At 39.7% G+C, this 24,494-nt stretch overlaps 2 protein-coding genes across 3 annotated transcripts; one reads left to right on the top strand and one right to left on the bottom strand.

Moving 5' to 3' along the window:
• The first annotated feature begins 9,797 nt into the window (after positions 1-9,797).
• LOC128781564 (olfactory receptor 7E178-like) lies at positions 9,798-16,690 on the top strand. Of its 2 annotated transcripts, none has more exons than XM_053930487.2 (2): positions 9,798-10,116; positions 14,450-16,690. In XM_053930487.2, exons 1-2 carry the CDS (start codon positions 9,999-10,001, stop codon positions 15,373-15,375), a joined length of 1,044 nt encoding a protein of 347 aa, XP_053786462.1. In that variant the 5' UTR covers positions 9,798-9,998; the 3' UTR covers positions 15,376-16,690. The 2 variants fall into 2 exon arrangements, with proteins under 2 accessions (XP_053786462.1, XP_053786463.1); XM_053930488.2 differs by lacking the exon at positions 9,798-10,116 and adding an exon at positions 10,806-10,852 and having other exon boundaries at positions 14,458-16,690.
• A 5,640-nt stretch (positions 16,691-22,330) lies between these two features.
• On the bottom strand, positions 22,331-23,233 carry LOC128779220 (olfactory receptor 7C1-like). The gene is given in 2 exon segments (XM_053911226.2): positions 22,331-22,980; positions 22,983-23,233. Coding segments are annotated over 2 exon segments (861 nt in total). The 5' UTR covers positions 23,194-23,233.
• Positions 23,234-24,494: the final 1,261 nt, after the last annotated feature.

The following is a 24,494-nucleotide window of genomic DNA, read 5'->3' as shown; positions in this document are numbered from 1 at the left end:
TGACCACAAATTGACATGTTACACGTCATGTGGCCCTGGGGGCAGATTCCCCTCTGAAACTTGTTAGAGAAATTGATCAATGCCTCTTGATTCCCTGATCAGGGGACTCCTCAGGGAAAGGGTCACAAAGGAAGGGGTCTCTGTCTTGTCAATTTCTTATCTCTGAGTGACTAACAGTGGGACCAGCTGTGATTCTTTTCCTCTGGGAAGAGTCACTCTAGTGTTTCTTGGATCTCCTCTTGGGAAAATGTGTCATCATTTTATTTGTTTAAATATTTGTTTATGTCTTATTTATTTATTTGAGTGAGACGAAAAAGAGAGGGAGAAAAACGTTAATGTGGGAGAGAAACATCAATTGATTTCCTCTTGTAGGGGCTCAGCCTGGTGGCTGAACTGGATACCCAGGAATGTGCCATGATCTGTAATGGAACTGGCAGCCTTTCACTTTGTGGGATGATGCCCGACCAACTGAACACCACCAGTCAGAGCCAGCTTTCATCGTTTTCCAACTTGTAGTTTCCTCATTGGATAGATAGTTGAGTAGCAAAGTGTCCCAGGATTCACGAGGGGATGGCTCTCAAGCTTTATCTTGCATGAGATGATCTGGAGCATTTGTCAGAACAGATTTCAGAGTCTCCTTCTCCAGTTTCTGCCTTTGTGGACCTGAGTTTGGATCTGATAATTCAGAATATTCAGCGAGTTCCAAATTTTGCTGATCCGTATTATAATCCATTGAGACTCATTTCTCTTGGGCAATGGTTCATAATTTTAGCTTTATCAGGATATCAACTGAGACTCTTGTTAATATATATCTTCCCGGACTTATACTTTTTCTAGACTCATCTGGTCGACGTCTCCAGGGGGTGAGCCCCAGAATCTACATTCAAAAGAAAATTAGAATGGTTTTACTTCATTTTACTTTTATTTGTATATTTTTATCATGGCTATGCATGTTTATATAGAAAAAGTGTTATGTATATGTATCATTTTAATCATTTTTATTTATTTTTAAAATATTTTTTATTGATTATGCTATTACAGTTTTACCAAATTTTCCCCCTTTATCCCCCCTCCACCCTGTCCCCCCAACCCTCCAGCATTCCCCTCCCCCTTAGTTATGTCCATGAGTTGTACATATAAGTTCTTTGAGTCCTCTGTTTCCTATACCATTTTTATCTTTCCAGATCTATTTTATGCCTACTGATTATGCTTCTTCTTCCCTGTACCTTTTACCCCCTATTCCTCCCTTCCCCCTCCCCACTGAACTCCCTCTGTGTGATGTCCATTTCTCTGATTCTGTCCTGTTCTGGTTGTTTGCTTAGTTTTTGTTGTTTTCTTTTCTTTTATGTTCATTTGTTAATAGTTGTGAGTTTGTTGTCATTTTATTGTTCATATTTTTGATCTTCTTTTTCTTAGATAAGTCCCTTTAACATTTCATGTTAACCCATTTAATAAGGGCTTGGTGATGATGAACTGCTTTAACTTGACCTTATCTGGAAAGCACTTTATCTGCCCTTCCATTCTAAATGAAAGCTTTGCTGGATAGAGTAATCTCAGATGTAGGTCCTTGCCTTTCAGGACTTGAAATACCTCTTTCCAGCCCCTTCTTGCCTGTAAGGTTTCTTTTGAGAAATCAGCTGATATCCTTATGTGAACTCCTTTGTAGGTAACTGTCTCCATTTCTCTTGCTGCTTTTAGGATTTTCTCTTTGTCTTTAATCTTGGGTAAGTTAATGATGATGTGCCTTGGTGTGTTCCTCTTTGGGTCCAACTTCTTTGGAAATTCTCTGGGCTTCTTGGACTTGCTAGAAGTCTATTTCCTGCGCCAGATTGGGGAGGTTTTCCTTCATTATTTGTTCAAATAAGTTTTCAATTTCTTGCTGTTGTTCTTCTCCTTCTGGCACCCCTATAATTCGAATATTGGAACATTTCAGGTTGTCCCAGATATCCTCAGCCTCTCTTCATTTTTGTGGATTCTTGTTTCTTTGTTCTGATCCAGTTGGATGTTTATTTCTTCCTTTTGTTCCAAATTATTGCTTTGAATCCTGGTTTCCTTCTTGTCACTGTTGGTTCCCTGAATATTTTGCTTTATTTCATTTTGGGTATCTTTCATTTGTTCTTTCATTTTTCGACCAAGCTCAATCAGTTCTGTGAGCATTTTGATGACCAGGGCGTTAAATTCTCCGTCAGATAGGTTGGCAGTCTCCTCATTGCTTAGTTCTGAGGTTTTGCTGTGTTCTTTCATTTGGACCATATTTCTTTGTCTTGGTGCCCCTGATAAGTTGTAAGGGGGGAGGGCCTTAGGTATTCACCCAGACAGGGCAACCCTCTTTTCTGTGCTGCCTGTGGGGGAGGGGCCAGAGAGGGAACAATGCAGCTTGCCTGCTTGTCTCTAGTGTGCTTTGTAATAGACTCTCGTGTCAGACTGTAAGTATCTCCCACCGAGGCAGCCCCAGCCTTAGCCCACAGTCAGCTCTGAGTCTCAGTTTTCCCCTAAGTCAGTCCCTCTTGCACAGCTCTGCCGAGCTCTGCAGTCAGCCCTGCACCTCAGCTGCCTCGCCATGATTTTTCTGAGACAGCCCATGAGGTCTGCCTCACCTGTCTGGTTGTTTCGGTTGATTTTTTCTTTAATTCCTTGTTTGTGGAGTTCCATGCAGTTTGATTTCCTGGTACTTTTGGTTGTTTATTGATTTTACATGGGTTGTTATGCTCCTTTTGGTTGTGTGAGGAAGCAAAGGGTTTCTACCTATGCCTCCATCTTGGCCAGAACTCCCATTTTAATCATTTTAAAATATATAATTTTGTAGTGTTAAGTATATTCACAATATCAGGAAACCATTACTCGTATCTATTTCCACACCTTTTTCATCATCCCAAAGAGAAGCTCTATACTTATTAACACCAACTCCCCATTCTTCCACCCCCTCCCCATTGAAACCTGTATTCCACTTCTACCTCTATGAATTTGCTTATTTTAGGTACCACGTAAAAGTGAATTCATACGATACCTATCCTTTTGTGTCTGGCATATCTCACTGAGCAAAATGGTTTCAAGTTTCAACTACATGGCATGTGATTCAGAATTTCATTCCTTTAAAAAATTTGAATAATGTTCCATTGCATATATATTTCATGTTGTTTATCCATTCACCTGTTGGTGGACACTTAGATTGTTTTAATATTCTGGCTAATTCTGCTATGAACATTGGCTTGCAAGAATCTATGTGAGTTTTTCTTTTTAATGCTTTTCAGTAGCTGCCTAGACATTGATTGATGGATCCTGAGAAACTACTTTTAAAAGCATGCCAAAGGATCAGATCTTTGAGGGACACTATCTTAGGACCTTGAACAACAAATCCTGGAGAGGCCCAATGACCTCCATGCTGCACTTTAAAACAAAGGCTGCAGTAAGGAAGACACTACATAATGATTAATGGAGCACTGTAACAAGACGACAAACTCTTGAGAACATTTCTGCACCCAACTTAGGAGCACCTAAATATATAAAGTAAATCTTGATGGACATAAAGGGAGAGATGGACACTAAAACAGTCATAGTAGGGGATTTTAACACCCACTGACATCAATGAACAGATTGTGCAGATAGAAAATCACAAGGAATCAGCAGCCGTAAAGGACACACCAGATCAGATGGATTTAATGGTTATCTTCAGAGCATTCTACCCCAATGAACAAAATATCTATTATTTTCAATGACATGTGGAAAGTTTTCCTGAACAGATCACATGTCAGGATAGACCACAAGTCTCATGAAATTTAAGACAATTGAGATCACATCAATCATCTTCTCTAAACATAGTGATACAAACCAGAAAACAATCCCAAGAAGAAAAACTGGACAACACACAGACATGCAAGCTAAATAACATGTTACTAAACAACAAATGGATTAATGGTAAGATCAAGGAAAACATTTAAAAAATACCTTGAGACAAATGAAAATGAGAACACGACAACCCAGAATCTGTGGGGCACAGTGAAAGCAGACCTAAGAGGGGAATTCATAGCATTACAGGTCTACCATGAGCAACTAGAACAAGCTCAAATAAGGAATCTTCCTTTACTCTTAAAAGAACTAGAAAAAGAACAACAATCAAAGCCCCAACTGAGTAGGAGAAATAAATATAAAGAGTGGAGCAGAATTAAGAACATTGTAACAATAGCCAGAGGGGAGTGGGGAGGGGACAGTGGGGAGAGGGGTCTATAGGAGCTACTATAAAGGACACAAGGACAAAATCAAGGGGGAGGGTAGAGGTGGGGGAGGGAAGTGGGGCTGGCTAGGGTGGAGTGGAGGGATGGGGAAAAAATGCAGACAATTGTAACTGAATAAAAATAAATAAATATTTTTTTTTTTAAAAAGAAAGGAGTGATAAAGACCCTACAAAACAATGCCAAAGGTCAATGGAACCAAAAGCTGTTTCTTTAGAAAAGTAAACAAGATTGAAAACTCTTTAACCAGACTCATCAAGAAAAAAAGAGATGGGACCCAAATAAATATTGTAAAATCAGAAATGAAAGAGGAGGAGTGACAACTGACTCCAACAAAAGACAAGGGATGGTAAAAAATCTTATGAAAATCTATAGGCCAAGAAATTAAACTATCTGGGTAAAATGGGTAAATTCTTAGAAACACAATTTTCCAAAACTGGATCAAGAAGTATCAGAAATTTGAATAGATAGATTTACAACTACTGAACTTAAAGCAGTAATAATAAAAAACAAACTCCCCACAAACAAAAGTCCTGGACCTGATGGCTTCACAGGTGAATTTAACCAAACATTTAAAGAAGAACTAACATGTACCCTTCAAAAAATTCAAGAGGATGGAAGACTCCCACAATCATTTTATGAGGCCAGCATTATCCTAATTATAAACCAAATGGTACAAAGAAATAAAATTATGACCAGTATGCATAATGAACTTTGACAGTATAGTCCTCAACAAAATACTAGCTAACTGGATCAAGCAATACATTGAAAAGATAATACCCCATGATCAAGTGAGTTTTATTCCAGGGATGCAAGTTTGGTACAACAGTCACAAATCAATAAACGTGATATATCACCTAAACAAATTAAAGGATAGAAACCTCGAGACTATGTCAATAGGTTCAGAAAAAGTAACTGATAAAATCCAACCAATCTGTGGTAAAAACTCTCAGCAAAGTGGGAATATAGGAACATTCCTCAACATGATAAAGGCCAAATATGACAAAATCGCAGTCAACATCATACTCAATAGACTAAAACTAAAAGTGTTTCCCTTAAGATCAGGAAAAAGACAGGGATGTCTGCTTTCAACACTCTTCTTCAACACAGAATTGGAATCCTAGACACAGCAATCAGACAAGAAGAAGAACTAAAAGGCATTGAATTAGAAAGGAAGAAGTAAAACTGTCATTATTTGTATATGACATGCTATTGTATATTAGACAACCCTAAGAAGTCCACCAAGAAAACTGCAAGAGCTGATAAATGAATTCAGAAAAGTAGCAGTATACAAAATCAATATCCAGAAATAGTTGCATTTTTTATATATCAATAACACTCAGAAAAAAATAAACTAAGAGTACAATCTCATTTACAACTGCATCAAAAAACAAAAAAACTAGGGATAAATTTAACCATGGATGTAAAAAACCTTTACTAGGAAAGTTATAAGAATCTGTAGAAATTAAAGAAAATACCACATGATCTCACTTACATGTGAAATATGTGAAATCTAAAGAACACAGTAAACTATTGACAATATAGTAACAGAAGCTTAGGTACATAAAACAGACTGACAGGAGCTACAAAGGAGAATGGGTAATGGGATGAAAGGTGGTGAAAGAATTAACCAAAGAACATTTATGGAAAACCCATGGACATGGACAACAATATGGGGATTGGCTTGGGATGGGAAGAGGGTGAATGTAGGGTAAGTGGAGGCAGTCTGACTTCCTCACCCAGATGTCTGGGTAGCTAAGGGAAGCAGTGTCCCCATAACCTTGAATGGGCCTGATAAGTAGTATTCTCATAGCCTTGAGACTGGGTCCAATAAACTGTTCCCGTAACAAGAAGTGGGCTCGCATGGGCAGAATTATGCTATGTTATATACCGTATTTTTCAGACTATAAGATGCACTTTGCCCCCCAAATTTGGGAGGAAAATGGGGGTGCATCTTATAGTCTGAATGTGGCTTACCTGGCTTGCTGGGGTGGGGGTGACGGTGGTGGAGCGGGTTTTTTCCCCCTATTTTCCTCCTCTAAAATGCAGGTATGTCTTATGGTCCAGTGCATCTTATAGTCTGAAAAACACAGTAATTTTCTGGCTTGAAGCTGGCTTTGTTTGTTCTATATTTAAAACGGGATAGGGGCTCCTGCTGTGCGCCATGCTGGGGAGCAAGGGGCACACTTCGTGCCACGCAGGGGAACAGGTGACATGCAGAGATGCAGAGACATGCAGAGACATGTAGCTTGCAGCATGTATGGCTTGCCCACCTGTGAATAAAGGCACATCAAGCATACCCACAACTCTGCACATTTTCTTTTGTCTCCCAGAATCTAGAGTGGAACTGCCAGGCCTTGACAGGCTGCAACTCAGTGGGGCTGGGCAGATGTGGGGAAATGGAGAAAAAATGGTATCAATGGTAACAGCATAAACAATTAAAAAATAAAAGGAAAATGCTCCCCCCACCAAAATCAGATCTGAAGGAAGAAATTGAAGAAGATACAAATAAATGGAAGCATAAATTGTGCTCATGGATAAGAAGCATTATTAAAATGCCAATACTACCCAAATCAATCTATAGATTCAATGCAATTCCTATAGAAATACCAATGGTATATTTCTCAGAACTAGAACACATAATCATAAAATTTATATGGAAGCACAAAAGACCCAGAATAGCCACAGCAATTTCAAAAAAGAAGAAGAAATTTGGAGGAATCATGCTATCTGATATTAAACTATACAACAAGGTGAAAGTAATCAAAACAACATGGTACTGACATACAGATCCATAGAACAGAACAGAGAGCGTAGAAATAATCCCATGCATTTATGGTCCATTAATATTTGACAAAGGAGGCAAGAAAGTACAATGGGGTAAAAATAGTCTATTAAATACATGGTGTTAGGAAAATTGGATAGATACATGCAAAAAAAACTAAATTTGACCACCTTCTTACACCATTCACAAGAATAAACTCAAAAAAAATTAAGGACTTAAATGTTAGACTTGAAACCATAAAAATCCTAGGAGCATAAGCAGTAAAATTACGGACATTTCTCAATATTTAGCAATATTTCTCTGATATATCTGTTTGGGCAAGGGAAATGAAAATATAAAGAAATGGGACTACATCAAAATAAAAATCTTTTGCACAGCAAATTAAACCATCCCCAAATTGAGTAGACAACCCACTGAATGGAAGAACATATTTGCCAATTACAAAGGGTAAATATCCCAAATTTATAAACTTGTATAACTCAAACCGAAAAACAAAACAAGCAATCCAATTTAAAAAATGGGCAAAGGACCTGAATAGACACTTCTCCAAAGAGGACATACAGATGGCCAATAGACATATGAAAAGATGCTCGACATCGCTAATCACCAGAGATCCAATGCCAATTAAAACCACAATGACATATCACCTAATTCCTGTCAGAATGGCTATCATCAATAAATAAACCAGGGACATTGAAATTAAGAACAAACTGACAGTAACCAGAGGTCAAGTTGGAGGGGGTGATGGGGGGAAAATTGGGAAGAGTTTTCAGGAACATCTATAAAGGACACATGGACAAAAGCAACAAGGGGTAGGATCAAGGGTGGGATGTAGGGATAGTTGAGGTACGGGAGAGTGATGGGAGAAAAATGGAGACAACTACTTGAGCAACAACAACAAAAAGGTTAAAAAAAATAAGTCAACAAGCAGCAAGTGTTTGTGAGGATGTGGAGAAATGGGAACCCTCCTGAACTGTTGATTGATGCAGTCACTATGGAAAACATTATGGAGTTTCCTCAAAAAATTAGAAATGGAACTGCTTTATGACACAAAGATTCTACTTCTGAAGATATATCCAAAGACTCCCGAAACACTGTTTTGAAAGAATATATGCACCTCAGTGTTCATTGCAGTGTTATTGACAATGGCCAAGACTTGGAAGCAGCCTAAGTGCCCATCAGTAGCTGAGTGAATAAAAAAAGTTGTGGCACATTTACACAATGAAATGCTGCTTGGCTGTAATTAGAAGGGAAATCTTACTTCTTGTGACAACATGGATGGACCTGGAGGATTATTTTTAAAAGTTTTTTTTATACCTTTGTTTTTATTATTATTATTATTATTCTTATTATTATTAGACATGGAGAGTAGTATGCTAAGTGAAATAGGTCAGTCAGAGAAAAAAAGGTACCATATTGTTTCACTTACATGTGGAATCTAATGAACAATATAAACTAACAAACAAACTAGAAACAGACTTATAGATACTGAGAATGAATGGACAGCTGTCAGAGGGGAAAGAGGGTAGAGGAGCTAAATGGTGAGGAGATTAAGCTAAAAAAAAGAAAAGAAAAGACAAGAAAAGAAAACGAAAAATCCATAGAGACACAGACAACAGTATGGTGGTTACCAGAGGGAAAGGGTGTGGGCGAGGTAGAAGGGTGATCAGGGGATTAAATGAGGATGGAAGGAACCTTGACTTGGGGTGGTGAACACACAATACATATACAAATGATGTACTATAGAACTGTGCACTTTGACAGCTATATAATTTTACTAACCAATGCCACCCCAATAAATTCAATATAGAAAAAGGAAAAAAGGACTTGAAATGACTGCAGACATACATCTCGAACAGACATCTGTGAGACCCCCAGATGGATTTATGAAAATAGCCATTTAGCACATCAAAGTAGATGGATTTCTAATTTAATGACAAACATAAATTCTATGGAAAAATTAGGATTTTGGCTTTCACAATAGCAACAACAACACATCTTTCTTTTTTTTAAATTTATTTTTTATTGTTATTCAATTACAGTTGTATGCCTTTTCTCCCTTTCCCTCTCCCCACCCCGGTTGAACCCACCTCCCTGCCCCCCCCACCATCCCCCCCCCCGATTTTGTCCATGTGTCCTTTATAATAGTTCCTGCAATCCCCTCTTCCCACTGTCCCCACCTCACTCCCCCCTGGACACTGCTAGACAGCTCCCCCCCTCAATGTCTCCGGTGGTATTTTGTTTGCTTTTTTCTTTTGTTGATTATGTTCCAGTTAAAGGTGAGATCGCATGGTATTTGTCCCTCACCGCCTGGCTTATTTCACTTAGCATAATGCTCTCCAGTTTCATCCATGCTGTTGCAAAGGGTATAAGCTCCTTATTTCTCTCTACTGCATAGAATTCCATTGTGTAAATATACCATAGTTTTTGGATCCACTCGTTTGCTGATGGCAACAACACATCTATTAATGCACAATATCCAAAATCCCAAAGCAGACTAGAGAAGAAAAAGAGAAAGTTTCTCCTTAGAGACATAAATCTTAAATGAGAAAATAGAAATTATATCGTATTCTTGGGAGAGACAACATAATTATCTTCACATAGAATGATCAATCCAGTGAATGAGCAGACATACAAGTCAGACATTGCTTTTTTTAACTGAAAAAACTTGTCTGAATTTGTAAAATTCCTGCAACTTGGAGGTCGGAAGTGAGGAGTACAGGGGAGCTTCCTCCTGAGAAGAGGAAGGGTCAAGCCCTTGAAGGTACCTTCCATTTTCCTCTTCTGTTAATAATAGCAAGTCCTCAGAGACTCAGATGACACAGACCGATTTGGCTAATTATGAGCTCTGAGCATTGAGCTCCCAAGTCCATGCAAGAATAGATCATCAGCTTCTCCTCCAGCCCTCGAAGTTCCCCATCTCAGTCCAGTGGGCTTCACATCTGAGTTTTCTCCTCTCACATCACTGCATCAGGAGGCCCGTGATGAACGCAGCCAAACTGCCAGCCCTGGGAACAGAGCCTGAACCTCCAGTGCCCACGCAGGGCAGGGGCAGTGGATTCTCACTGCCTGGTCCTACTCCAGCAGAGACAGAACAGCCCAGTGAGTACTGTGGGGATGATGGATGGAGAAGGGGCATTTTCTCTTTTGTCATTCAGACAAATAGGAGAGTTGGGGAAACAGATGGGAGGGCACCAACAAGGAAAGTTTCAGATATTTTGGTCCTTGTACATGCACGTTCTGAATCTGTGGAGGGAAACAATGGTCCAATTCATTTCTGATCCCCCAGGACCTACACTCTGCTCGGCACAGAAGAACAATCTCTGTTAAACATTGAACAGGCTCTGCCTTGGATCTCAGAGGCAGAGAGTAGGCGATGTTGCTTCCACACAGCAGGTGCTGTCCTTCCCGTGCTTTCAGTCTTCCAGCAGTGTCTCGTAGGACTAGACGGGAGATACAACTGTTCCTGCATGTATCAATGGCAGCGATTTTCTAAGAAACCTATCCATTTTCATTAGTAGAATCTAACACTTAAACATAAAGAAGAGCTGTGCTGATTTTCATAAATGGGAAAAAAATTAAAAATTGAGGAAAAGAGAAAGAGAAGTAAGTCTTACTGTGTGGACTGAGACACATTAGAATTTCCACTCACTCTGTGAACGAATTACCTGGGACCTGATAGGCTTCCTTCCCTCGCTGTGATATGATGGAATAATATGTCATTACACGCTTCTCAGGACTGTTCATCAACAAACCCACTATTTCAGTGTGATTTCAGAAGCATGACTGAACATTTCTTGAGGGCAAACCTCTGTTAGGTGCCACACATTTCCCAGAGGTGGGTGTTATTCTCCCATTTCTATGCAAGAGATACCTGCCCAGAGGGGTGGAGAGATCACACACACTTCACATTGAGCAGGTGACAGCTGGGGGACTCAGTCCCTGATTCCCACCAGGTCTCTGTCCCCTCCACCACAGCACAACGATGGTTTCTTTCCAAACCTGCTTGATCCTCAGATGAGCAAACAGGGGCTCAACTGACACTTCCTTCTCTTGGGATTGGGCAAGTTCACCCATGAATTAGCAAAATGGACCCAGTGGTTTGCGGGGACCTTTACTGAATGGGTGTGTGGATACTATAGGGGTTTCTATGAATAGTAACACCTGTGTGAGCACATTTTGTAAAGCTGAGATATGGAAACACTGTTCCCTATACGAGATGGGAACTTTGATGTGGCTCTACCATGGAAAGACTACTGCTAGTCAGATGTCAGGGAACTTGCTGATTTCATCCCTTGGCAATCATTTTTTGTCTCATTTCTCTATTGGGAAAATAAATACAGGTAATTAATAGTAAAATTGCACATATACCAATTTTTTACAACTCAAACAATTCTTTTATCTTTAAGGTGCATATCCATAAGAAACTCTGACTTGTGTGTTATGAGAGGGGCATAAGAAGTGTCTTAGCATTGTCACAATCAAAAATCAAAGAATGGGGGAAGCATTTCCAGGAACAACTATAGAGGACACCTGGACAAAACCAAGGGTGGAAGCAAGTGAGGGAGGAGGGTTTGGGTTCAGTGGAGGGGGAGGAGTGGTGGGGAGTAAATGCAGACAACTCTAATTGAACAACAATAAAATAATAAAAAAACATTAAAAAAGAATAAAATGAAATTTATCCCACAGGTAATGTTGTCCATCATTTAAAGTGCTGAAATGTGCCCTGGCTGGTGTGGCTCAGTGGACTGACCACCAGCCTGTGAACTGAAAGGTCACTGGTTCGATTCCCAGTGAGGACACATGCCTGGGTTTCAGGCCAGGTCCCCAGTTGGGGGTGCACGAGAGGCAACTACACCTTGATGTATTTCTCCCTCCGTTCCCCTGTCTCTAAAAATAAATAAATACAATATTAAAAAAATAAATTGCTGAAATAAATATATGTATTTCACAGAGAAACTTAAAATGCAAAGCTGTGGTAAATGAGAACTCAAGGAACCATATGTGTAGTATGTGAGTATTTAGGTTAGTTTTAGGAAAAATGCTATGAATACATAAATATAAAAACATTGAAAGGCAAATGCATCCACCAGATTCATGACAGTTTTTGCCTTCGGACAACTGAAGCACAGGGCAAGATCATGCAGGGATAGGAAAAAGCCTCAAGTTTTATCAGTAATAAATGTATAAAGGACCCATGGACACAGACAAGGACAGGGGGGAGGATTGAATGTAGGAGGTGGGGGGTGGGTAGGGCAGAGTCTAAATGGGGACAACTGTAATTGAACAACAATAAAAATATATAAATTCTGCTGCATGTATTATTAAATATTTATATTTTAATACGGGTGGTGATTAAAAGTGGTATTGAAAAGAATTGATAACATTAATACATTTACTAATTGTCTGACAATGGTTGTCTGCTCTGGCTTTATGATAGTATGCAAAAAGGACTTATGTGTGGAATTTCTGATTTAACTGGTTCCAGCTTATGGACAGCCCATCACTAAATTTTTTTTATTATTATATTTAATTGTATTTTTCCCATTACCATTTATCTCCCCTAAACCTTTTTCCACCTATACTGACTGGCCCCCACCACAATCACCACACTGTTGTCTGTGTCCATAATTTCTTTCTCTCTCTTTCTTTTCTGCTCAATTCACCCTCCCCCAAACCCTTCCCCCCCAGAGCTGTGAGTCTGCTCTCTATCTATGAGTCTGTCTCTATTTTCCTTGTTAGTTCAGTTTGTGCATTTGATTCCACATATGAGTGAAATCATATGGTGCTTGTGTTTCTCTGACTGGCTTATATCACTGATGTCTAAATTTGAAAACATGGATAGGTAATTATAGTATCAGCCAGCATTGGTAACCAGTGTTTAACTATTTTACCTTTATAATTTATTTGTATTAACCAAAGGGGGGTAGAATCAGGGGAGGGAAGTGGGGATGGCTGGGGTGAGAGGCAGTGGTGGGGGTTAAAGGCAGACAACTGTACTTGAACAACAATAACATTTAAAAAATGGAAAAAATAATTTAATTTTATTTCTTACAACACTATAATGTCAGTTCAATTAATATACCTATTTTACAGATGAACAAACTCCCCAAATGTTGTAATATCAGTTTTTGTTCTTTTCTCTATTGATTTTGCCAAGTTATATCATTTTTGATGTAAAATAGTTTTGATTGTAGTTTATGTAAATGTAGGTAGTATTTAAATTAGAAATGATCAGCTATATCCATAGGAACCTAGGATGTCACACAGAGGAAGAAATATGTTGACAATGTAATGGTTCAGTAATTCATCATGTTTGACCTGTCAGGAGAAATGACCTGAGTAGCCTTCAGGGAGCTGAACTGAGGAGAAATGCAATCCCTCTCTCAGGAAGAATTGACTTGAAATGCCTTAGGCTGGCATAAGAAGACCAACATATGGTTTGAGGCCTGGCTTTGTCCTCAGTTTCTCAACAGCTCGTTAGAGGGTTGGATTTGATCAGAAATCAACACTTCACAGATGTTTGTGGTTAGAGAGAAATGTAAGTTTTACCCGCCACAATGAATAAAAACAGTAAAGTGCAAACTGAAGCTCAGATGTTTCTTTGAGATTGTGTATCACTGATAGATAATAAGTTTCACAAAGAAAAATGAGAACAGAGTACTCATGAAAGTGAATTACTATTTAATCATCAGTGCATTGTAAACTGACACCATCTTTAGGATCAGGGGTGCTGTATGATTTTGTGCATTTCAAAGACATGTGTTTCAAAAGGTGAAGTCCACCATGGTCAAAAATGACTGTGGTTCACCAGACAACTCTCACACTTGAGCAAATACTTATCTCCATGGAAGATGGATGTCCTAAATCCAAGTGAAGATGAAAACCCTTGAAGTATTGCCATACAAAAACATACCTGCTTATGAACATTTTATTTTAAGTTAGAGTACAGAAATGTGGTTTTAGCTCTTCAAGACTACATTCTAAGTTAAGGGAATTTCTGGGACTGCACCTGAATGACATAAAGTACATTCAACTGCTTCTTAGGATCTTCCAATTAAGATGATTTTTTCTTAGAAATAATATGTCCCATTCCATATGTTTACTTCCAAAGTGGAAGGCTGGTATTGTGCTCTGTTGATGGGATTTTTTAATCTTAAATGTGCTTCCTTCTCTAATATTCCTTGAGCCAGGGTCTCTAAAGTGGGTGTTTATAGAAACAGGTAAACAGCCCAGACATCCACAAGGAAAGAGTTCTGAAAGAGTTCACAACTGAGAAATGTTGCTGAAAGTTAAGGAGTGGTAGTGGGTGGTCTCAAGCTCAAGGGTAAATACTTTATTTGTGAATTGCTTGAATGCAAAAAATGGATGTGTCCACCCTTGTTTTGTGTATTCAGCACTCTCTTCTTTCTCAAACTGCATTCTATCTGCATAGTACCACAGAATCGAACAGGTGACTCCCAATTCTTCCTCCTGGGACTGACAGATGATCCAGAGCTGCAGCCTCTTCTGTTTGGGCTGTTCCTGGCCATGTACCTGGTGACCGGGCTGGGGAACCTGCTCATCATCCTGGTCGTCATCTCTGACTCCCACCTCCACACACCTATGTACTTCTTCCTTTCCAATTTGTCCCTGGCTGACATCAGTTTCAGCAGCACTACGGTCCCCAACATGCTGGTGAAACTACAGACATACAGCAAATCCATCACCTATGCAGGCTGCCTAACTCAGGTCACCTTTTTTTCTCTGTTTGCAAGTTTGGACAGTCTACTTCTGGCTGTGATGGCTTATGACCGGTTGGTGGCCATTTGTCAGCCTCTACATTACCTGGTCATCATGAACCCCCGCCTCTGTGGCTTGTGTGTCCTGCTGTCATTTTTCTTCAGCCTTTTGGACTCCCAGCTGCACTACTTGATGGTGTCACAAGTTACCTTCTGTGCAGATGTGGAAATTCCTCATTTTTTTTGTCACCCTTCTCAACTCCTCAACCTTGCCTGTTCTGACACCTCTACCAATAACATATTGACCTATTTTATTGGAGTCATCTTTGGTGGTGTTCCACTCTCAGGGATTCTTTTCTCATATACACGAATTGTTTCCTCCATTCTGAGAGTCCCATCATCAGGGGGCAAGTATAAGGCCTTCTCCACCTGTGGGTCTCACCTGTCAGTTGTTTGCTTATTTTATGGAACAGGCCTTGGGGTGTACCTCAGTTCTGCTGTGTCATCTTCCCTGAGGAAAGGTGCGGTGGCCTCGATCATGTACACTGTTGTCACCCCCATGCTGAACCCCTTCATCTACAGCCTGAGGAACAGAGACATCAAGAGTGCCCTATGGAGGGTGATCCAAAGAATAGCCTAATCTCAACACCCCTGACATCTTTTTTGGTTTTCAAGACTGAAAAAAGCAGCAAGATCAAATATGTGCAATAAAACATTCTGAATCTTCAGTCACATAGTGTATATGTACCCATATGGCTCTCTGTTTATGTCTACGCAGTTTTTCCTCTTAGTACAGCCATAGTGGAATTGGGAACTTACTTATTTAGACTCCGTACTTCCATCATAGCCCATCTATGATTAGTCATGTCATTTGGTCCCTTGGCACCAGTGCCAGCCAACTCTGAAGGATCATCCTAGGTCCAGAGCTCCCTGGAGACTTTAGGAGGCCTCTGATGGGCTTCAACTTGGCTTGCTTTTCCACTGCTCTCCCTTGCTACAAAGTGTTCACCAAACCACAGAGAGAGGGAACAGTCCCTGCAAGATTGTCTTCACTTCAGACACCACCCACAAGTTCAGGAGTCCCAGGGCTACCCTCACTTCAGACCAGTTGGACACAATTAAGGGACTCCCTCACAATAATTTGCTAGAATGACTTAAAACAAGAGAATTCCCTCAGGTTCACCAGAATGAGCCACAGAACTTAGGACAGTGCCAGAATTATGATTTCTTATAGCAAAAGCATAAAAAATAAAACTAGTCAGAGGAAGACACATGGGGAAATATCTGAAAGTTCCCATAGGTAAAGCTTCTTGTCCTCTCCCCATGGGGTTCAGGTCCATTACCTCCTCCTGGCCACAATGTGAGACAAAATTCAGAGTCTTGCTAACCAGGTAGCACACCTGAGTTTCAATGTCCAGAGAATTTATTGAGGCTTCATATCATTGGTGGGATAAATTGAATTATATCCCATTTTTTTAAACTCATTCTCCAGCCTCCCTCCCCAAACATTTGGCTGACACCACTTAGCCTAAAGTGCCAACCCTTCATATACATGGTCTTTTTGGAACAAGCAATTTCCATCTTCAGTCATCTCATTAGCACAAACTATCAAGTATGGTCCATGGGATCCACCACAAATAACAAATCCTTTCTGTCACTAGCTAAATTTCAAGGGCTTAAGGGTTACCTCCCAGGACCTGGGACAAAGGTCATATCTCTCTGTCAGTGAGGACAAATTCATTCCCACACATCCAATCTTTCACAGGTGTTGATTTCAGGGGCACTACCTGATAACCATCCTGCATGCTCATCACTGTCTCTGAGTCCTTTTGCAAGGAAGCCAACTTGGGATATCTCCTTACTAATAAAATTATTTTGAGCATTTTCAAAAGACAATTCCAAGGTAGTTGTTTGAATAGTCAGCCATGCTCTTAAATTATAAGCCCAGTGCTTGGCTTAATGATTGAAAAATTCAGGGAGAGGAGATGATTGAAATTTGGGGGCAGTAGTCCCTATACAAAATCTTAATTAACCTAGAGATTCAAACTGGGAGATGCTTGATACAAAAGCTGTGCGGTATTTGAGATAATAAGATACTATAACATCTGCATGAATATTATACTTCAAGAATGTTTATTTTAATATATTAAACCCTAGAGTGTAAACAAAATATGAGTTAAGGATGATAATTTATTTGGCCTCTGTCATCCTCTTGAAATTTTTTTTTTTGATTTATACAGTTTTTAATTAAAACTGCTCTTAATAGAACACCAAACAGTAGATTTAGACTAATCTGCATACTTTCCGGGGTTTCAGAATCAACCAGCGTTATAAATCCAATACACCATCAGAATTTACTTTAGAAATCCACGTGGCTTTCTCCTTAAGTTTTTGTATTGACTTGTCTATGTGTTTCAAGGAACTAGTGTACTTAGAGTAGCAATATTATTAGCAATTTTACAAACGACTTCTCTTTGTGGAAGAGATATACTGGATGAAAATATTTCCTTGAAGCAGTAAGATTGCTCATATAAAAAAAACTTGGCTAGAAGATAGTTTCAAGTAGATATTCAAAACGATTGAGAAATTATATATTTGCCTCACATTATTCTCTTGAAATTTTTTAGAGGCCCTAAGTTCCAATCAGAAGCACCCACTTGGCCCTGATTTTTGTGCCACGTTTGGTCAGGTTCCCCTGATTCTGGTTGTTTAGATTCAGAAGGCACTGAGGACAATATTAATTACAGTGTCTGACACTAGGGATACTGCAGTCCTCCTGGGAAGAGGAGATGCCTAAGGGCCTGAGGAAGGTTCCAAGTCTTGTCTGTTAGAACACAGAGATGCACAGACAGGTGACCTCAAAGAGTGGAAGGAGCTTTAACTGTGAGCTGGCCAACATACTACTTAACTCCTTTCCTGTTTCCTCTCTCAAAATTTACAAGAGTATAGCTGCTCAGATTTTCTGGTGAGAAATCTACGCTCTTCAGGTCACTCAGATCCCCCAAGTTTTGTCATTTTAGTTTTCTTTCTTCTTTCCTTATACCAAAGCCATTAATTCATCTTAGCAACATAGCCTTAGTTACATGGTTTGCATTACTGACTCTTCCAAAACAGTTCATAGAAACCTGTTGCTCTTGCAAGAGTGTCCTAAAAGGCTTCTGAATGTTCACTTTCTCCCCCTTCACATGGCAACCAAGTTACTTTTTTCAGCTATAATCAAAACTTTGACTTCTCTGCTTAGAACCTTCCAGTTGTTTTCTGTTATTTCTAGAATAAAATTTGAACTGCTTGCCAAAGTCTTTAAACCCTTCATGGTGTATTCTTTTCAATCCCTTTCCAACTCCCTCACTGGTCGCTGGTCCATTTGTAGGCATTACCCTGGGAGCTTATACATGCTAAATTTCAGGCCCTGCTCCAGAGCTGCTGAATCAGAACCTCTGTGGCTGGAACCTGTTACAGGAGATTCTGTTGCATGCTAAGTTTGTTTACACGTATCGTCTTTCTTGCAGTTCTTCAACCAGCCCATGTTCTTTGTAACCTAAAGACCATTAAACTTAATTATCTATGTTTAGAATGTTCTTCCTCTTTCTTACTCAACTTTCCAGTTAAATATCAGCACTTAAAGATGTCCGAACACCATCTGAATTCTCCTGATGTTCTCTCCATCCAACTAGTCTGTATTCCTCCCACATTGTCATTACCTTCTGAGCAAAGTCACGTGTTTTTTGTATTATGAAAGATATTGTTTGTACCAGGCTTCCTCAATTACTCTGTTCTAAATTAAACTGAGTTGGGTCCCCAAGAAGGTGGAAGCTGGGGAGGGAGGTGGGTTTGGATGGGGTGGGGGGGAGTGGTCGGGAGAAAATGCAGACAACTGTAAGCAAACAACAATAAAGTAGTGTATGAAACCAAAAAAATAAGAAATAAATAAACAAAGGTATTGTCTTGACTGAGGACAAAAGAAAAAAAAAGAAAGTGAGTTTTGGTCATCTTCCAATCCAAAGTTTTTTGTGAAAGGTGATATTATTGGCATAAGCAAGCAAGACATCGGGCACTTTCACTGCCATAAAGATTCCTTGGTAGAAATTTGTCACAGAGAAATTTCTATGAAAGCTGTTGATCATGACAATGAGAAATTGCAGGAGACATAGTCAAACAGGTAGGGAGACTTCATTTAAGACTATGCGATGGGAGTTAATATGATTGCAATAATGGAGAGATTGAACTGGACTCCACTGAAAGAAAAGGCAGGCAGATTTCTAAAATGGTATGATCCCACTTATACGAAATTTCCAGAAGAGGCAAATCCATAGAGACAGAAAGCAGATTAATGGTTGTCAGGGGTGGGGGCAGTGGGGAATGACTCCTCAGAGGTACAGGTTTTCTTTAATTTCTTCATCACAGTTGACATTCAGTATTATTTTTATGTTAATTTCAGGTGTAAAACAAAGGGTTAGACATTTACATAATTTATGAGGTGATCGCCTCCAGTATTCATTATAAACAGTTACTAGAATATTTTTGACTATATTTTCTATATTCATATTCACATATTTCCTATGCTGTATATTCTATCCTCATGACTATGTAGTAACTACCAATTTGTTTTGTTAATTACTTCACGTTTTTCACCCAGTCTCCCAACACCTCCACCACCTGGCAACAATGTGTTTGTTTTCTGTATATATGAGTCTGCTTCTCTTTTGGTTGTGTATTGATTTTGTTTTTAGGTTCCACATATAAGTGAAACATATGCTATTTGTCTCTCTCTGACTGACTTATTTCACTTAGCATTTTACCCTCTAGGTCCAGCCATGTTGTTGCAAATGGTAAGATCCCATTTTTAATGACTGAGTAATATTCCACTGCATAATGTACCATTTCTCTTTTGTCCAGTTGGTCTATTTATGGGCATTTGGGTTGCTGCCATATCTTGGCTATTGTGAATAATGCTTCAGTGAACCTTATGGTGCATCTATCTTTTTGAATAAGTATTTGGATTTCTTCAGATAAATACCCAGGAGCAGAATTACTTGTTCATAAGGTAATTCTATTTTTAATTTTTTGAGGACTCTCCAGAATGTCCTCTCTGGTGGCTGCACCAATCTGCAATCCCACCAACAGTGCACCGGGTTCCCCTTTCTCCACATCTTCACCAACACTTGTTGTTGATTTGTTGATGAAAGCCATTCTGACAGGTGTGAGGTAGTATCTCATTGTAGTTTCAAGTTGCATTTCTCTGATAATTAGTGAAGTTGAGCATCTTTTCTCATCTATTGACCTTCTGCATGTCCTCTTTGGAGAAATATATATTCTGTCCTCAGCCCATTTTTAAATTGGATTGTTTAGGGGTTTTTGGTGTTAAGTTGTATGAGTTTTTTATAAATCTTGGATATTAGTTCTTTATTGGAAGTATCATTGTCGAGTATCTTCTCCCTATAGGTAGGTGTGCTTTGCATTTTGTTGATGGTTTCCTTTGCTGTGCAAAACCTTTTTAGTTTGATGTAGTCCCATTTGCTTATTTTTTCCTTTGTTACCCCCGTCTGAGGAGTCATTTCAGAAAAAAATATTTCTAACAGCAATGTCAAAGAGTTTACCGCCTATATTTTATCTAGGAGTTTTAGGGTTTGGTTCTTACATTATGATCTTTAATTCATTTTGAGTTTATTCTTGTATATGCTGTAAGAAGGTGGTCTAGTTTCATTGTTTTGCATGTACCTGTCCAGTTTAAGGCAGGATGATTTTTAAAGTGAGGGAGAGCCAATAGATAAGTATTGGAAGATGTTAGCAGGAGGATGGATAATATGATTAGGCCTCATGAGTTTACTGATTGCTACTTACTGAATTTAGGCTCCTACCCTCCTCCAGGAGCTGGGAGATAGGAACTCTCCCCTTCTTGATGACTACATTTCAAAGGGAAAGCTCCCAGGTATTTAAGAAACACATTCCTTGGTTGTAAAACTGACAAGAGGCTGGAAGAAAATTTATCTACATTTCAAAGTGGCGTAAGAAACCTGTAGTGACAAGTTTACTAAAGTAAATGCTCTGAGGAAAGAGAGGTCAGGGGCTTAAATCAGGACTAAATCTGTTTTGAGTTTAGCTGAACTGAGGTAAATGTTAAGTCAATTGATATCCAAACTTTCCACTCTTGTTTCAATTTTGTGATTCTTGGGTTTTTCAATTTGGTCCCTTTAGTGACCTTCCTAACCAAAGCGGAGGCTTTAAATTACACTTACAAGTATGTTATGGTGTAAACTCAGATGACAGCAGTAACTGTAAGTGGCAAGGTAGATACATGGTTGAACAACAAATCCAGAATGACAGCCGGGGTCTGTGACCCACAGGTTCAGTAGTGGTGGCAACATATTATAGATGAGGAGACACCAAAAGCATTGCTTGACTCAGAGAACCCAAAATATCAATGGCAAGCCAGAAAAAGTCAGATGTTAGCTACCAAGATTGAATATCATGATTCATCTTCCAGTGTCCAAACCCAAGCCTGTTTTCAGACTCAAATCCTAGAGGTTAAATAGATGCAGTTCACCCCTTTTCGAGGCCAATTGGTCGCAAGGTGACTCCATTAGACTCCGTCCATTCTAGAGTAGGCAGCGATTCATGTTTACCAACGTGAATATTCATGCATTTATGTCATCCTTTCCTGCCTGCAGTGCCTGGGAAACACCACTATCCAAAGATTTAACATCCAATTTCTCTGTGGTGAAGAAGATATGGAATTAAGCAAGATACATCAGGAGATCCACAAGTCCTAACATACTCTGCATCACCTGAGCCTCTCAGCCTCACATACCTGCAGTGGCAATTCTGTGACTCAATATGGCTCTCTCGAGTTGTATTGCAGTGCTCTGTCCTGGAACCAATCCTGACGACATGTCCCCTTTCAGCTAGTCACTCTCTGGACTCTTCTATTTGTGTCTCAGTGAATTCACCTGCAAAATTAGACTGTACTGAACAACTTATTAGTGCCTGATGAAATCTAATATTCTGGATGTGTTTTTTTCTATCTCTAGTGATACATTTTTACTGCTTATTTTGGAAATGCACTAAGCAACATTTCAAACTCATGAATAAAAGTAAAATAATTTATCCATCAGTGTATTTTCTGTTGGATGTGTAATGTGATATGATAAAATCTGAGATGCAGGGAATAAACTCTATGAGTGCAATGTTTTTGTTTGTTTGTTCTGTTCTTCACAGCTGTATTCCAGGCACCACCAACAACATGGAACATCAGAAAGGCTCAATAAATATTGCTGAATGAGTGACTTGGTGAGAACCAGCAATGGTTCTCGATAAATTGCACTGTGCCATAATTCTTATTCAAGTCCCCCCAGTTGGTTCCTGAAGTGGCTGTTTTCCAACTTCAGGACTAGAAATCAAAGATGAGAAGCAGTAATACATAATAGAAAGAGGGTATGAGGAGGGTAGAACTGAGAATAATAGAGGAATCACCATAAGAGGTTAAGACAAAGTGCTTAAAAAGCCATCGTAACCAAATTCACATAGAGAATGGATGACAAGCAAAATTCAATGTGATGAAGAAGTGGGATTTCTTTAGCCAACTGCTCCTCCCCCTGTCAGTTTAGAATCCCAGGATGAGTGTGCTTCTTACGGAACATAGAGTGTTCTCCCAAGAACTTTTGCAGAGCCTTCTTGATGTCCTTGTTCCGCAGGCTGTAGATGAAGGGGTTCAGCATTGGGGTGACCAAAGTGTACATCACTGAGGCAATCATGCCCCTCCAGGAAGGTGCATCAGAACTGAGATACACACCAAGGCCTGTGCCATAGAATAAAGAAACTGTGGACAGGTGAGACCCACAGGTAGAAAAGGCTTTATGTTTCCCATCTGCTGATGGGATTCTCAGGATTGAGGAGACAATTCGAATATAGGAGAAAAGGATCCCTGAGAAGGGAACAATGCCAAGAAAGCCAGTTACCATATAGAACACAATGTGATTGACGAGTGTGTCTGAGCAGGCTAGCATGAGGGCCTGAGCAAGTTCACAGTAAAAGTGTGAAATCTCCCAGTTGGTACAGAAAGACAGCCGCAATGTCAACAGACTCTGGGTCAGGGAGTATGTTATGCTGATGAACCAGGACATGAGAACCAGCAGGCCACAGAGGCGGGGGTTCATGATGAGTGTGTAGTGTAAGGGGTGACAGATGGCCACAAACCGGTCATAGGCCATTATTGTGAGGAGAAAAGTGTCCATACCTCCAAACACCATAAAAAACACATCTGAGTGATGCAGCCTGCATAGGTGATGGCTTTGCGCTCTGTCTGGATGTTCACCAGCATCTTCGGGATGATGGTGGAGGTGAAACAGATGTCAGCCAAGGACAGGTTGGAGAGGAAGAAGTACATGGGGGTGTGTAGGTGAGAGTCTGAGCAGACAGCCAGGATGATGAGCAGGTTTCCCAACACAGTGATCAGGTACATGGACAGGAACAGACAGAATAGGATGGGTTGATTCTCTGAGTCTTTGGAAAACCCCAGAAGTATAAAATATGACAGTCTTGTTTGATTTCCTGTTTCCATGTTGCTGACAAATCATCTAGATGACTGAGAAAAGAAAAGAAAACTAAATAGACATGGAGATACTCTATTTTAAATTTCTTGGAGTAAATGACTAGACATATAACCCTTAATTACACAATTTAGGAACTGTTTATTCTGTTATTTGGTACAACAGTTAATAATGTTGATCAACCATTGTCCATTATCCTTTGAGACACTCACCCGCCTTCTTTATCCCTCTCTTAGGATTATCTCTGAACAGTTAAGAGCAACCTTGGAGCTTAGAGATAAAATGGTTTGTACTTGTTCTAACACAAGTGTGGAGCAGGAGGTCTGGTGAAACTCAGCAGCTTGATCTGGGTTATCTGCCTTCTCTGGGATTCACACAAGGGTCAGATAACCATGACTCAGAAGTGAGAAAATTTGAGAGTATCTCAAATATCTGAACAGTATTGGAGGATGAGTAGAAGGTAGGCTTACTTCTCAAATAAAAAAAAGAAAGAAAAATATTTTTACTAAATTGTAAATGACATTCACAAATGCTTAAGGCTGAATGAACCAGGGACCAGCAACACATTGTAGGAACAAGGACAGATGCTTCCTGGACATTTGTTACTTGACAAAATAGTCTTCATCTGTGAAGTTAAGGGATTGGTGAAAATATGCAAGGAAAGAGGGCATATCAAGGCTTAAGTCATTCCAGTACTGTAAGGTACTAGTACAAACGTCATGAGCAGAATTTGGAGTCACGCCATCTGTGATGTTCATTAAATACTGGGGGAAGAGAGAAGATGCATCAGGATTCACATAGGAGCTGGAAGGGGTGAGTCGGATTTGCACTCACAGTTCAGTGATGCTTAGATTGGGGCTGGGCACATGCGGAGACTCATTCTCAGCCCACCTACCTCTGACTCTCTTCACCTCAGGGCCTATGGGTCCTATAAGCAGACAGAGAGGAATGAGTCTTATAACCTGGGACAAGGTATATCATAAAACTGTAAGTGAACTTCAGTGCTCTGTTATCAGTGTTTTTCTGCACTTCCTATTCCATAATACCCTTAACTCCACAGGAGAACATCATTGGTTGTTGTCACTGTCAGTCTTCTTAGGTATAGAAACCAATGTCGAGTATAGGGTAGAGGATCAAAAGGTACAAAGTCCTAGTTTTAAAATAAATAAGTCACGGGGATGTAATATATGTCACAGTAACTATAGTTAACACT

The sequence above is a fragment of the Desmodus rotundus genome, chromosome 9 (genome assembly GCF_022682495.2).
Source record: "Desmodus rotundus isolate HL8 chromosome 9, HLdesRot8A.1, whole genome shotgun sequence".
NCBI lineage: Eukaryota > Metazoa > Chordata > Mammalia > Chiroptera > Phyllostomidae > Desmodus > Desmodus rotundus.
The sequence above is the reverse complement of the archived record's forward strand: the minus strand, read 5'-3'. Positions and strand labels throughout refer to the sequence as shown.